Genomic DNA, 16,323 nt, shown 5'->3' on the forward strand with positions numbered 1-16,323 from the left:
ATGTGGTCAGAGCAAGCCAGCTTTATGTACAAAACAAAAAATCATATGGTCTGGCCACCAAACATGTATGGTCCAAAGCCAAAAAATATCAAAAGCCTACAATAAAAAACTCTTGTGAAACAGAGAAAAAGAGAGGCCAAGACAATTAAAGATAGATGGGATTTCTCAAATCCTTTACAAATATAGCATTATTATAACAGAAGTTACCTTACTAAGGAGAAAAAGTTACATCTTCCTATGACGTAACAGTCCTATGGCTAAGTAAAGCAAACAGCAAAGCACGTTTTAATGTATAGAAGCATCTCATTTAAATTTATCTCTATTTACAAATTTTATGAAATGCTTTTAAATATATTACTCATGTCTCACAATGTATAAAATAAAACTGACTTTCAAAATCAAAACATTGATATTTGACTCACATGTCCCAAGAAAGCTTTCTCACATGATATACAAAGCGGAGTCTTTCCATATTGTCAGGAAAACACTTGTTCAAGAAAGTTTCTGTGCTTATCAATTCATCCCAATAGCTTTTATAGTTCTTTTTATAAATATTTTCAAGAGTATGACTCTCAACATTAACAAAACTTGCAGCTAAAGCCCAGACACCTAAAAGAAAAAATGTTTCATTAGCAATAACCTTAACAATTTTCTTACTTAATAAACTTAGTGACTTATACTTAGTAAAAAATATGATACTGACATAGAAAAACAAACCAAACTGACACTGTAAATATGACCTAAAATAGGATCATCATTTCAAAATGTCCTTCAACAAGTTTCACAGTATCGCAAAGAGCATTATGTACCATACATCCGTTATTTCACTTACAAGTTCTTTTGACACATCGTAACAAATTATCAGGTTTAATATTAATTCTTAATAAACAGCATTAACTGTTACAGATACATGCCAAATGTATGACTATCTGGAAATAACTACACTAGGGAGATGAATGAAAAACAAACTGATCTGAAGGTTTTGACCTGAAGAACCTTGGTTGGCTCAGAGAATCCTCTACTGAATAATTAGTGTTTTCAAGCATTTCAGTAGAAATTCCAAAACTCCAAACTTTATTAACAAAATGAGAGAATTAAGTCCAGGTTTTATTTACACAGAACTAAAGCAAATCACCACAAGCCAAAGTCACTGGAAGAAAGTTGCAGAGAATAAATTACCAATCATGGGTATGGTGTGACCCTCTATACAAGCCAGCATTCAATGCTCCTATAGTCCTACACTGAAGAGAACCTTTAGAAGTTACTAGAACCAAGTCACAATGGTGGGAGATGTTTAGTGTTATAAGCCTTGAGACTTATTGCTGAGCCACTGGTGGGCAGCTCAAGTTGACCCATTAGAGCTACAGTTTCTAAATATTAAACTGTTTATTTATATGAACTCTTTTAACACTATTCTGTTGCTTTCCATGTACGTATATATATCTAGAATATGTATTTGGCTTTTTATTATTATTGTAATTTAATGATTTTTTGTTGTTTTTTATATATAAATAACCTATACTGCTTTCTGTCATGAATGTATACATAAAAACTGAAGTTTTGTATATACACACACAGTAAATAGTGTTTTACATTTCACTTCATTGTACATTTTATAATTAAACGTTATTTTCAACTTTGGGATTATGTACATTTCAAAGCCTTTACTTAGAAGACTATTATTTTACTGAATTTAATTCAACTTTCATCTCAGCTTAGTGTGCCCTAGTGGTTTGGTTTGAATTTCCCACAAACCTTCATAAGTGATATATGCACCAGCCATCCTTAATTTAGCAGCATAAGACTAAAGGAAAGGCAGTTAGTCATCACCACCCACTGCTCACTCTGGACTACTCTTTTATTAAATAGTCTGATTGACTGTCACAAAATGAAACCCCCACAGCTGAAAGGGTGAACATGTTTGGTGTGACAGGTATTCAAATCCGAAGGTCCATGTTTTACATCCCACTGCCATGAATAGTATCTTTCTCCACACCTTAAGGTGGATGGATTATAAGTATGATGATCAAATTCCACTATTCATTTAGAGTAAAAGAGTAAACCTAAATGTGTTAGTGGGTGCTGCCTACAAGCTGCATTCCATATAGTTTGTTAATACAAAATTAGGAATGCCTATTACTGAGAGCCCTTCTAAATATCTGTGTTAAAGCTAAAACAAAAGAGACATTCTCATTGAATTTTTATTTTTTGACAATGTTTAACTGTTTAGTTTCAAGTTTTTTTATACATAAAAATGTATTATTGCATTTCATTTGCTGGTTGAATTATTTTGCACACTGTAGAGTTAGAATTTAAGTTTGTCTTACTTTTGTATACATGTTTCTAACCTTTTTTCTTTTGCAAATCTCATGACTTATGTTTCTTTGCTTTTATTTTGAATTCACTTTATTGTCTATACATATTATACTATACATATTTCAGTGATTGTTTTCTTTGTTTTCGTTTTTAAAGAGGATTAATCTTATGTTTTGGGCTCTGTATGTTTGTAATATATTTATTATTTTGATTCATGGGAAATACAGGATTAATTTACCATAAATATAAACACATACACATATATCATTCACATAATATTTTCCTCTATTTTATGTTTACAGTATTAATATTTTATTTTAATAGTAGCTTGTATTTTGTATTTTCATATTTTGAATTATTTTGTTTGTCATCTACTTATTTAGTTGTGTTAGAAGAGGAAATTTTTTTAATCTATAAGTCCAGTGTATGAGTTACACTGATGAGCATAGCATACTGCTCTGTTTTGTTGCTTAACAGAAGGTTGCAATATTCACATGATTTAATTAGACCAAACTGTGAATTTTAAAACAGTATTAGTATTAATGTCTGCTTGAGGAGACAATCCTATGAAAAGAGAGAAAGGCTTGTATTATCATGCTATTTATCTCACTCTCTTAAAGTATAAAAGAGTATTAAAAATTATTAACTTTCAAATAAAGTAGGGATTTTGCTACAAAAACTACTATAAATTACAACCACAATCACAAATTTATAAAATTTAACCCTTACTATGGCCTACAGATAAGTGTATAAACCTGCCAAATTAGGAATTAAATGTTTATGAGTTTGTGATTGTGGTTTCCATTTTTGTTTCAGTATTTTTTTTTTAGAAGGATCCCTACTTAATTTTAAAGTAAATAATTTTTAATTATCATGTTTCTCTAGTTTTTATGTTATATCTGTATAAACTGTATACTTTACCTTTAGAAAGTGTTGGGTTTGTTTGTTTCTGAATTTTGCAGAAAGCTACTCGAGGGCTATGTGCACTAGCTGTCCCTAATTTAGCAGTGTAAGACTAGAGGGAAGGCAGCTAATCATCACCACCCACCACCAACTCTTGGGCTACTCTTTTACCAATGAATAGTGGGATTGACTGTGACATTATAACACCCCCCAGCTGAAAGGGCGAGCATGTTTGTTGTGACGGGGATTCGAACCCGTGACCCTCAGATAATGAGTCGAACGCCTTAACCCACCTGACCATGCTGGGCCAAAGTGTTGGGTATTTCTCCATTGATATGTAATGCTATTCATTTGGTTGAATTTGTTGAAAAGATATTTAAGATATATTGTAATCTTTGATTATAGAGGGGAGGCTTATCTTGTGAGGGGAGCAACTCATCATATCAGAATAAGCTTTTATAAGACATTTTCTGGGAAAGCATTTTTTGGCTACTATTTTTTTCCTTTTCAGTCAATAATATTAAGTACTACTCTACTTGATACTTGAAAAAATATCCTATTTAATTTTCTGTGTTCTAACTTGGAACATTTTAAATCATGTTTGGTGGTCATATGCCTAAAACATTACTTTCTGTAGTAGAATCTAAATACAGAAGTTTTTAACTATGCATTGGTTTATCTACAAATTGCTACAAATGTAGACATTTAATAAAAAAGGTAAAAATCAATGTAAGTGAGTTTAAAAATTCAGAAGTTTAAATCAAAATTGGTATTTAATGATAAAACAAACGTTTAGTATTTTTACTTTTCATTAATTATTTTATTTTATTCCATTTTATGATCAATATATCTCACAGAAGTAAAATGAACTTAAAATATAATTTAAATTATTCTACACAGTTAAATAATTAATAGAAATACAGCCCAAGCTACTTTATGAATTTTCAACTCAAAGAAAAGTAACTAAAGATATTACTAAACAAGTTGCTACAGAAGTGATACATTAATGATTCTTTTATAACCTTAATTAAACTAGTTTTTTGATGTAAATATTTATTTTCTTTACAAAAACTAGTTTATTATTATGATTATACTTTTAATGTGAGCAATATACAAAACATCTGTTATTATTATTATATTTTCACAAGAACAAAATACCTACCATCAAACTGAAATAACTGTTTAAATGATTTAACAGTTTGGAATGGTCTCATCTGCTCAGTCTCACACACATAGTAACCTTGAACTTTCAACACATCATCTTCTTGTCTCTGAAGTGGATGTCCCTTGAGAACCTCTCTAACTGTCAACTTCGTATCACTTTTATCATAAAAATTATACCTGTGACCCTTCACAATTATTTCATCAAAATACCATACAATGCTATTTGGAAGAGAATTTTCTATTTGGCACTTCAAAAATGGAGTTTTGGAAGCAATTTTGTCATCAAGCAAAGATAAAGATTGATTCAGGACAAGTACTTCTGCCCAGGCTGTGGCTATTAACAAAATAATATTAAAAAATCAAAAATCATTAAATATTAACAATTGCATATTCTGCTGCTACAGTATTTAAAAACAGAAGAAATTAAATGAGGTCAAAATAGCAGCAATAAAAAACAAGCATTCTTTTCTTACTATTAGAAGCAAACAAATATAGATTTTGAGGTAATATGTAAATATACAGTACTTTGCACCATACTTTTATTTGCCAATCTTTTATATGCACCACATTTTGCTTTTAGCTTTGCTGTATGAAATTTGATACATAAACAAACACATAAATACTGATTATATGACTAAGCTAGCTATTTTAAAGATATAGGAATTTTTCATTTTACACATGAAATAATTTTCTTTCACCAAAGACTTTCAATACATTTATAAATATATATATATGTATTGAATTTAAAGTCAGAGACAATTAAGCATCCCCCATGTGTATTCCATGGTAAATCAATGTCAGATGCTTTTTCTTCTTCATAACATTATCAGTTTAGACTTCATTTCTTATTATTGTAACAATAATACATTCCATTTGTCATGTTTTACTTTTATGCTCAATTTTGCCATAGTCACATTGCTGCAATAATAATAACATCTCTTACCATTTTCCTACCCATATAATAATGAAAAATCATTATCAGAACATCAAAAAATGATTAACGAACATCTAATACATGAATGAACAGTTCAGTGTTTGTACACAACACTATCAAATCTTGAATTATTTCAATAACCAGAAAACGAATTTACTCTTCAAAACAGTTGGCTACCAACAACATACCAGACAATAAAGTTCATTCATAACCTAACAAATGAAATGTTTAATCATTAACTAGACATATATCTTTTACAAAAAAATTATATATATATATATACACACACACACACAAATATATATTTCAACTTTTCTGTAGCTTTAATCGATTCTTTTAGTAACTACAGATATTGATAATGTTACACATCTGATACCTTGCAGTTTTTAAACTAATTTTCAGATAACTTAATTGAATTTTACTTTTCAAAATTTTCATGTATTCACAAGTATTATAGATATTATATTTCGTAATTTTTTATATTGTTTCGATTCATTTACCTTGTCTATTAGTTTGTTTCTCACAAATATACTGTTTAGTCAATTTAGGGTCATCTAAGTCCCAATTTCCTTCATGTTCTTTTTCTCCAAAGTTCAAAGATAATACCCCAGCTGTCTTGCTGAAATCTGTTGTAGATTTCCAGTGGACATATGTAACAGAACTATTTTTTTCATCCTTCCATTTATAAGTCTTGTCTTTCCATATGAGACCCATCCAGAACTCTTTAGAAATTTACAAAAAATCATAAAATTAAATTTCAATTTTCCTGAACTTTAAACTGTAAATCTTAATTGTAGTATTTTTTGTAATTTCTCAGATATGGTTAAGTATCAGAACAAGTAAATTAATGCATCAAACATTTTTTTTTAAAACCAGTATCCTATACAGTTGTAGTTCAACTAAAACAAGTATATAACCTACCAATTAAACATTTACAATGTGTGTATCATTTCTTTTACTTCCTCTTTATAATAGCTTAATTATAACCAAGAAACAAACAGACACATAAAATGAATATATTTTAAAACATTTTAAGGTTTGTTTGTTTTTGAATTTTGCACAAAGCTACTCGAGGGCTATCTGTGCTAGCCGACCCTAATTTAGCAGTGTAAGACTAGAGGGAAGGCAGCTAGTCATCACCACCCACTGCCAACTCTTGGGCTACTCTTTTACCAACGAATAGTGGGATTGACCATCACATTATAACGTAATATTATGTATCTGACGTCTTGTACTTGTTAGATATACACAACTGTTTCAATTTAAACTTAATGTAAATGTTATGAATTAGATAGCTTATATAGTACAGGAGTCGTATTTAATTCTTAAGATTCTCAATATTGATACAGAAATAATATATAATTTCAGAAACTAATGCTACAAATGATACTAATATAAACATCCCAGGTTTTAACTCTTTCTCATGTCTGAAAACAGATGAAACAAGCAGTAAAACTGTATTTTGAAAACCACCTCTCTCGTTGTATAAGTATTGAAACAGGCACCTACTTAAAAAAAAAAAATTAAAGTATCCTTTAATTAATAAAGGCAATAAGTTTCACTTCTAGCCATTTATTATTCTTACAGCAAATCATCACATATAAATTTTCTTCAAGTCTGTTTACCAATGGAACCCAGATCCATTCTAATAGGTTTAAATGTTCCCCACGTCAATTATGCAGCTACTGCATTAATTCTAGAGGATTAGCCCTTCATACCTTTCTAGAAAACAGCATGCATGCCATCAATCCAACAACCTAACACACTACCACAAATGAAAAAAATACACAATTCAATTAAAAGAAAAGTAATATTCTTCAAAAAATGACAATTTAGTATAATTTTGTTAATACAATAAACAACAATCAAAATCAACCAAAAGAATTTTGAAAAAAATTAAATCTTTAACAGTTGTGAACAACAATAAATTATTTCATCACATTAAACATAATATCACTGTCAAACCTGACATTGATAAGGCTGGCTTGGTAGCCAATTACATAAAAATTCTTTTTCAACTATCAATTCTACACATTTCAACCAATAATTCAAACGAAAAGTTCACAATTATATAATATCTCAACCCAAACTCTTACCCCCATTATTTTATACATTTACTGAAATGCAAATATCATTGGGCATTCTGAACTTATTCAACAGAAAATCACTGCTGGTGAACTCAAACTGAACATTAAATCACTAAAATATTCAGCCCTTGGCCACAGGAATATTTATAACATAATAACTGAAAATGCAATGAACAAACTATTTTCACATTTAATTGAAGTTATGACTCCATCATTTCTATCAACTATTATCCATAAATGTAGAAAAGGAATCATCATAGTTGTACCTAAATCTACTTCAAATAATTCTAATTCAGACAGCTTAATATCAATCAGTCAGTTAAGCTACTTAAATAAATTACTTGAATGTATAATATCAAACAGGCTACTCCTCTATTGTGAAAACAACAAACTGATACCAAACATCCAAAACTCCTCCTGTAAAGGCAGTCAAACTGTAGACCATCTAATCAGACTAACTAAATCTATTCACATATAATTTAAGAATAATCAAGCTCCTCTAGCTGTATTCCTAGACATAATAAACAAATATGTGACTCTATCTGGCAAAATGCCATTAGATACTATCTCTAAAATAATAAAATAAATAACAGTTCTCAAATGGATATCAAATTTTCTTTGTGACCATACAGCTTCAGTTAAAGTTAACAACACCATTTCAAAATCATTTAACATAACTGCTGGCATCCCTTAAAGATCCATCCTCTCACTACTGCTTTACATTCTTTTTGTTAACAACATACCTTTTCCAAATCTTATATATACATACTTCTCGCAATATGCTGACAATATTGTGTTTTGGAGCATCTTGTAAAACTCCCTAATAGCACCAAGTAGAGTACAAATACAACAAATACTTAACTATGAAATAAACTTAAATATACTTCAAAGTTCTTTCTAATCCATCCATATTATTCTAATTTCAGCTCTGGGCACAAGACAGGTAGGCTATTTGGTGCCTGTCCTGTAAAAGGGGGCATTCTCCTGTGTCTCCACACAAAAAATTTCTTTGAAAAATTCTTGGACTTTCTGATCCCAGCCATGGAATTGGATTTATATACCTTAGTCACCAGGTGACCCTGCTTATAGGGTGTCTGTTCAGTGTTGTGACTTTGTTTTTTCTCATCAACATCATCACCAGCCTTTGTTTTCTCTCTGTCTCCCGATCATTTCTGGAACTTCACAGCAACCAAATTGCAGAGGCAATGTGAATGAAATTTCTTTTAACCCTAAGAACTTAGCAAAATTTCTTTTTTCATGAGTAGAGTGATGGGGAATATTAATATCAGTGAACATCCCAGTTTTGTAAAGTTTATCTTTCCTTTAAAAACTAAATTCCTGTCAAATTGTTTTATTTATTTAACAGCCACTCTTAGTACACCAGTCATTGTTGGTTCTTCTTCCCAAATCATCAAATGAAATGACATAGAGAAGTCACATACCTTAACAGGCAATGTTGGATTTACCCAAGGTAACTACTATCATTATCCACATAAGTGATCAGTCTCAATCAATCATACATGAAGCTGCAACCTTGAGGTACTACCTGTTCTACCACTCAAGGACACACACCTGTCTATTCTTGTAGAACTTGCAACATAACAGCCTCATTCATCATGTGAAGAACAGTAGAATGACAAAAAGGAAAGGAAATTAGTACAAAATCAACATAATTTTCTTTACCATGTGTAATGTAAAACCTGCACAGGCCTATAAATACCTAGAAAATGTTCAGTTCTTTATTAATATAGGAAAGCAAAATATGCCTGGTATATTAATATACAAAACAAGAATAATTAATCAGTATGTCGTTATTATCCTAAACAAGAAAAATCACACAGGATCTTCTTAGTAATGGCATTTTAATATAACTGATGTAATAAAAGGATGGAGCATCAAGTTCACTCATACCAGATTACTAACATAAAATGAATTTTCATTATTTTACTTCATTCACATACCATTCACAATTTGAACCACTGTTCTTAAATATATACTTACTTTTTCTTTCAATAAAGTACTTTTCTTTAAGATATTTCAAGATAATCTTGTATTTTAACAAATCTGCCAAAGTCAGTAAATGTCCTCCTTTACAGTTTTGTTGTGCCTCATCCCAAGTTGCTTTTCTCCAAGACTCATCAACAAAGAAGCAGGTGTCCTGAAGGAATGATGTTACCCACTTTGGTGGACAAACTGGCACTAATTATATAAAAGCATGGTTAGGTAGATGTCAAATGCTGGTATATTATCATATGCAGTAATAACATTTATCATGTGTATAAATATTATGCAGACACTGAGTAGGATATTTACACATTTAACTCTGTTATAAGATCTGGATGCAGTTACAGATGTGTTGCCAAGTTATTGAATAGGAGTCCCAATAACAAGATTAAATTTTGACACTAACAAAAATGTGCACAAATGATAAAACAATAGCAGCAGTATACCCACCATACAGGCACATATGATGATACATTCAACGGTGCATCTATCAGATTTACAACAAATGTATATCAATGACATTCATCAGCTCACTGGTATGTTGTTTAAAAATGTTCACTTTTTAACAATATGTAATGCAACTCAATATTACAAAAACCTTGTTAAATGGTAGATCAATAAATCAGAAACTGATGTTATCAAACATAACCAACCAAACAGGTTTACGGCCACTTCACTACTGTCACCTATGTGTGAAGAGCAAAATAATATAATAACTCACTATTATATCACAGTCATCCAACTGAAGCTTAGATACTAGTGTTTAAGAAACAAACAGCATCTTACCAAACAACAGATTCAAAATATCAACCCATTATTGTGCCATATAGTAAATTGGTAAATTAGTGAAACAAAATAAGACAAAATGTAAATCTTGGCAGTGTGGTGCATAGTAAGATTCTGTTACAGAATATTAGTAATTCTTTCCTTAGTTTCAAGTCTTTATCATTTGCTTTATGTTATATATTAGTAACTGGGTTAGTGTTTACTTTTTGTATGTGTTTTCTTCAGCTAAAACTATGTTATACTGTCAGACATTTGTATGAGGGGTTTAAAACTTTTTCATTTTTACTCTATTAATCATTTTGTAGTTGAGGCAGGAAACTATTACTTGTTTAAGAATTTGTATTTCATATAATATATAATGACACAGCTAATTTAATCACATAGCCATTTTTTATCACAGTTGTTTTTAACTGTGCAAAGCTTATCATTTTAGTCACTATTTTAATATGATTCAGTAGGTAGACACTCTTACTAACCAAATTAACAATACGCATGCCTTCCTTTGTTAGGTTTAACTCAGTCTGAATTCAGAGTTGTGTAAGACCATAGTATAATGATAAGGCAAAAATGACTAAAGTGCAGAGATAATATATGAAATTAAATCAAGTAAATAGCTCCCATATCTGCACCACATGAAAAGAGAATTCCAAAATAAAAGATAATGTGAGATAGGAAAAGAAAATCAAACTTATTAAATGACAATCAGACAAGTTTGAAAGACGTTGCAATAGTATAATGGGTGAACATGAATTGCAGTAAGAATGGAATGTATAAAGTTGTTATGATAACTTACCATTGTGGATTAATTATCAGCCACATTGTACGTTGGGTAAGCTTATGAGCTTTTGTAAAAAAATCAACTCAACTTCTTGTACAACAAAACATTTAGAGTCCATATAACATAATTGGTTTGAAAACTGTTAACATACTGATAAAAACAAATTGCATAAAAAACACAATATTTACAAAACAAAATGGCAATAACTTTACAACACTTACACTGTCATAAAAAAATGTAATATTTATTATGGGCTAAGATTAATGTTATTATCTCATGAAGCAATTTTTCCAAGATTTACAAGACATATAGAAAAATTCATTTGTATATTTATTTCTAGTGCTGCTATTTTTGTAATCAGTTACAATATTACGTGCAAGACCTGAAAAATTTTAATGAGAATTTTAATATAAACTCTGTATTTTGTAAACATATTTTTCACACATTTGGGTACACAGCACAAGGTAAACCATAAACATTATCACCTGACCTTTTATTAGGGATAGTATCTGTGATATATTTAATTAAACTTTTCTGCACATTTTGGAAGGATGAAGATATAGTTCTGGCATTGGAATATCATTGTTATAACAAGTCTCTCTCAACATATATATGTCAAACAAAGCTCAAGTCTCTAGAGCATATAATAATTAAATGGTAAATGTAACTGATAACTAATCAATAAGAACCAAAGTAAGAAAGGTCATCTATTGCTTTGAGAATTAATTTATTAATCATTTATTCTTAATTACCTTTCTCCCTCTACTTATACAGAACTGTATAAAAAGGACTATAGTATTATCAGTCACAACTGTACAGACATCACTACAAGAAAATATAGCTTTATAAAAATTCGAGAAACAAAACGAAACCCCCAAAAATATGAAATCCACAAAATTTGAGTTTCTTCTGTTCTCGGGTAATTACACTAGTAAAATCCCTTAAGTATGCTCTACTGACAGAAAAATATTCAATAAGGCAAATTGTAATAAAGTTTATACAAAATATATTCACTTACGTGACTTTAATTTAAAGTCAAAAGGTTTGTGAGCACAGATGGAGGGAAACTTTTCCTCACAAGCACTAGATGTTATCTTTAAATCAATATTTTGATTGAAACATTGTTCATTAAAAGAATATGCGTATGTGAATTTCTCTTCTGTTCTAAGAAAAAATAAGAAAAAATTAACCTGAGTTATATATATATATAAATACACACACACACATACTTCAAAATAATTACATTACAAAATCTGTCTAATTTCTTTACTTATTCATGTAACAAACTGAGGTCACATCTGAAAAGAAACAAAAAAACAACTTAACATTTTATTAGTTATTGGACTTACTGCCATCTTGAAACAAACAACTGAGCATGTTATATAAGTAACTGTCAAAGTTATCATATATTTGCATTTTTTTATCTGTTTCATATTAGCTTACATATATATCTATTTGTCATGCTTAACTTATTTGAAGAACAGTCTTTAGGTCTGTAAGACAGTTATAGTAATTGTCATATAAAGCTCTATAAAACTTATGTTATTTTGCCTGTTGATAAGTCGGAATTTTGACGTATCAAAAACCTACAGTGGTTGTGGAATTATTGGGTTAAATTTTGAGGTAAGTTGTCAGATAAACTCCGACAAAACTAATATGTTAGTCTTGACTGTTAATAAGTGGGATCATTGATATTTCAAAGCCTAAAAAGACTTTGGAATTCTTTCTTTCCAGACACGTGGGTTAAGTTTTGTGGTAAGTCTTGGCAGACATTTGTGAGTAGAAGTGTTCAGAATGAGCTTGCAATTTTATATCTGTTAATTTGATAGACCTATACCAATCTCCTTTAAATTCAGTAAAAGAGCTGTGCTCTATACACAGCATGATAAATCAAGGAGACATGTTTATCGTTTTGTTAAGAATTGTATGAGTTATTTCTCGTGCTTACCAGATGTACGAGTTTCTCACATCTCCTATATGGCAGTCCTAATAGGTTGATAGCTGTGTTATGGTGACAAATGTAATTTTTCTGATATCTCAAGTTATTCTGATACAATGAACTGTGTGAATATATATATTATTGTTATTGACAACTTTTCTGCTAATTTCTGTCCATTATTACGTTTGTCAGACTACTTGACTTGTAGGTTTTTAATTTACAGATGATTATCATAGTTGTTGTTGAATGGCAGTATAATTTGTTTCAAGTATACAATGATTAATATGTAATGCTGTATTACATTTATGTAACTGCACGTTTTACATTACACATGGACAAATTTGTTTCTGCGGAGGTAATCTATATCAAACCAAGCAAGAAGTATGGTGGACTCATTGTTTTCATTGGTGTTGATGGAGGAATATTTTGAAGTTGAAACAACTAGTATTTATGTGTATATTCTGCATCTTAGTCTTTGACTAGCTTTTTCAAATTATTCTTTATTAAATGAAAACCACAATATACAGTTCATTCAGAACTAAACAAAACAGTTGACTATAGTTTTCTAGTACATCAGATCTGTGCTCCTGATCAATTATTGTTAAAGTTTAAAAATACTAGTGAAGTTCCATATTTCATTATCAATTCTGAAAAAAGTAAGTGTTATACATGAATATTGTATTTAAATTATTTATAGTATTCTTAAGATAATTCAAAAACAAACCTAACATACAGCAACCTAAACTCCACAACAATACAAACAAGTTCAGTAGCCTGAAAAATGTAGAGAATATTGATGAGATTTTCACATAGTAAACCAAATAGAAATGTGTATCATTTTGCTAAATTTTGTCCAATTACCTTTTGTGTTACCTTAATGTACTGGAATTTTCATGACTCCTATACAATAGTCCTATCTTTTTTAAAACTTAAAAACTCCAAACTGCATTTACTATTCATTTTCTTTCTCTGTGGCTTGCAAACCAGAAAATTAGATCATAAGAATGCACAAATATTTCTGCTCTAGGTAGCTGTCATAAAGCAGTCCTCTATATACATTGTAAAGTAGAACACAAGTATCTCATGAAACAACAGACAGTTTTTCAATCAGTTCTATCCACAAAAAGTAGTTCCTAAAATTTAATTTATTACATGACTCTGAACAGATTTTGTGTTCTAAATAGAATTTTGAAAAAAATAAAGGTTTTGCAGATACAAAACAAGAGAGTAAAATGTGATATTTGCATATCACAACTGACGTGATTTCTATGCTGGCTGTTTGAATAAACGTTTGAACTTGTGTGTAAAATAAGGTGTGATTTTGTTATTGATAGCCACATTATATCTAGTTATTTCAGGAAAAAAGGTGTCTTAAGCTTAAAAGGCAACTTGGTTACTTACAAACAAAAATAATTTAAAGTGATGTTAGGATGAGGGATTTTAATTGGAGGAGTGAAATGCAATGTAGCTGATATCTTATTGTGTTAAATGTTCAATATCATTCACTGGATAGTACTGCACAGAAGATAGAACACAAGGATGTGCAACTTCAATCTCCTGGACCCACCACATAAATGTAGAGTGCACAATGCCAGAACATCACCCTACTTTTATACTGAAAGGAAGTTAGCACATTCAGGTCTAGGAAGTGGAAAGTGGCAAGGTCTCTCACACTCCATTAGAAGAAATTTGAGGAAAAAGAACAACAGAAAGTCTGGGAAAATGCAAACACCAAAGACAGTAAAATGGGTGACTACATAAACCCTATTTGGAAAAGTAGACAGATCCTGAACAATCAGAGGTGGAACCATACAACATCAACTACTGGGAGTCACCACACAGAGGTGGGGTGACTGAGGCAGCATATAAATCCCCTGGTATCATTTATGACTGGCCATAATGTGCAGATTTTTGGAATGGATAGATAAATACATATCTGAACAGGCAATGTTCACCACTGAGCAGGATTCTAGACTGAAAGAAGACATCGTACTGTAAGTAAAAGTAGTATATACATAAAAAGATAACTTACCACATCAGAAATGAACTGATGATTGAAAGATAGCAGCTAGCACAAGGAAATATTCTGACAAGAAACAAATAGTCATATGTTGAAAATAGTGGAAGATGAAAGGATGAGGTGTTGTCTACATGTCCAACTGAAGGACTTCATTCAGTGGAATCAGATGAACCTCATACGGAGAGGAATGGATGACTGGAATCATCTTGGAAAGAAGTCAGATAAGAGAATAGAGATAAGGATACTGGTTGATTCAGTGCTGAGTGAGAGTATTCACTGCCAAGACTTGTGGATATGAAACCAGAAACCAAAATATAGGCTACATGGTGTTGAGATAAAGGTAAAAACATCTTGATTATGAGTACCCCACTGACTGCAAAGCCATTGGAATATCTGAGGGTTAAGGGACCATTCAGTGATTGTGATTAGGTTGAGAAAAATTATCTGCCACAAGGTTGGAAGCATTTGGGTGCATGACTTGCTCGGAAAATTATTTATAGTGCATAGGCCCAATAAAGCAGTTCCAACGTTCAATCACAAAGAGGACAAGATTAGGTACCTCCTTGATAAGTGATATAAAGGACAAAGGTTGAATTTACTGAATGTATCATGATGAACCTGTACCATAAAATAGGAGAAAATGATCCAAAGAATGTCATACCAATGGAAGCTCCAAGATGTTGATAATGTAAAACACTTCTATTTGAGACCATTGTCTGGAAGCACCATGCCCTCAAACCATTGGGGATGACAAAAAGCTTTGAGTAAAAACTTGGGGATGGCTGGCTAACAGGCAGTGGGATCCTGAGGTAATGCAAATAATATTGGAAACAGAGACAAATGAGGTGAGGAAAGGAAATGATGAAAAAGTCCATTCGTCAAAATCCTGATCACCCATAGGTTTGGAATGAACTTTCACCACAGATGAACAAAAACAGACAAACATGTCCCTACTGAGCTGAATGCTATCAGAACTATTCATGGCAAAGAGTGCAACTGTGAGTCAAATAAATGACAGACCAACAGATCCTTTAAATAAGAAACAGGTGGAAAAAGGTATAGAATAAATTATGGGAACAGGCTGTAACAATACAGCAACCAAGGAAGAAAGAGCTGAGTGTTGCCTCACAGATTTTATATGTGATTCCAAAGAGACCTATAAAGAGATCAAAGACCTGAAAGTAAGCCATTGCATAATGATAAAAAAGCCGACAGTTGATGAAAAGGCATGTTGGTATCAGCTCTCAGCTGAGAAATGAAATGCTCAGCATGTACTCTAAATTCGGGAGAAAGAAGGTAAGGTATTCATATGATGGGGCAGTGTGCAATTTCTCAGGGACAGGCCATAAAAAACTAGACACACAGAAAAACATAACAAACCTGAGAAAGCAT

The 16,323-nt window shown here is 31.0% G+C and overlaps 1 protein-coding gene across 2 annotated transcripts in view; it reads right to left on the reverse strand.

Moving 5' to 3' along the window:
- LOC143255804 (uncharacterized) overlaps window positions 1–16,323 on the reverse strand; it is a 124,175-nt gene that overhangs the window by 40,400 nt on the left and 67,452 nt on the right. For both annotated transcript variants that reach the window (XM_076512049.1, XM_076512048.1), the window contains exons 16-20: window positions 11,991–12,136; window positions 9,406–9,603; window positions 5,818–6,039; window positions 4,382–4,717; window positions 423–609 (exon numbers count right to left, since the gene is read on the reverse strand). In XM_076512049.1, coding sequence (XP_076368164.1) covers window positions 423–609; window positions 4,382–4,717; window positions 5,818–6,039; window positions 9,406–9,603; window positions 11,991–12,136 — 1,089 coding nt within the window. The remainder of the gene's footprint in view (window positions 1–422; window positions 610–4,381; window positions 4,718–5,817; window positions 6,040–9,405; window positions 9,604–11,990; window positions 12,137–16,323) is intronic.

This window comes from Tachypleus tridentatus, chromosome 7, assembly GCF_004210375.1.
Source record: "Tachypleus tridentatus isolate NWPU-2018 chromosome 7, ASM421037v1, whole genome shotgun sequence".
Taxonomy (NCBI): Eukaryota; Metazoa; Arthropoda; class Merostomata; order Xiphosura; family Limulidae; genus Tachypleus; species Tachypleus tridentatus.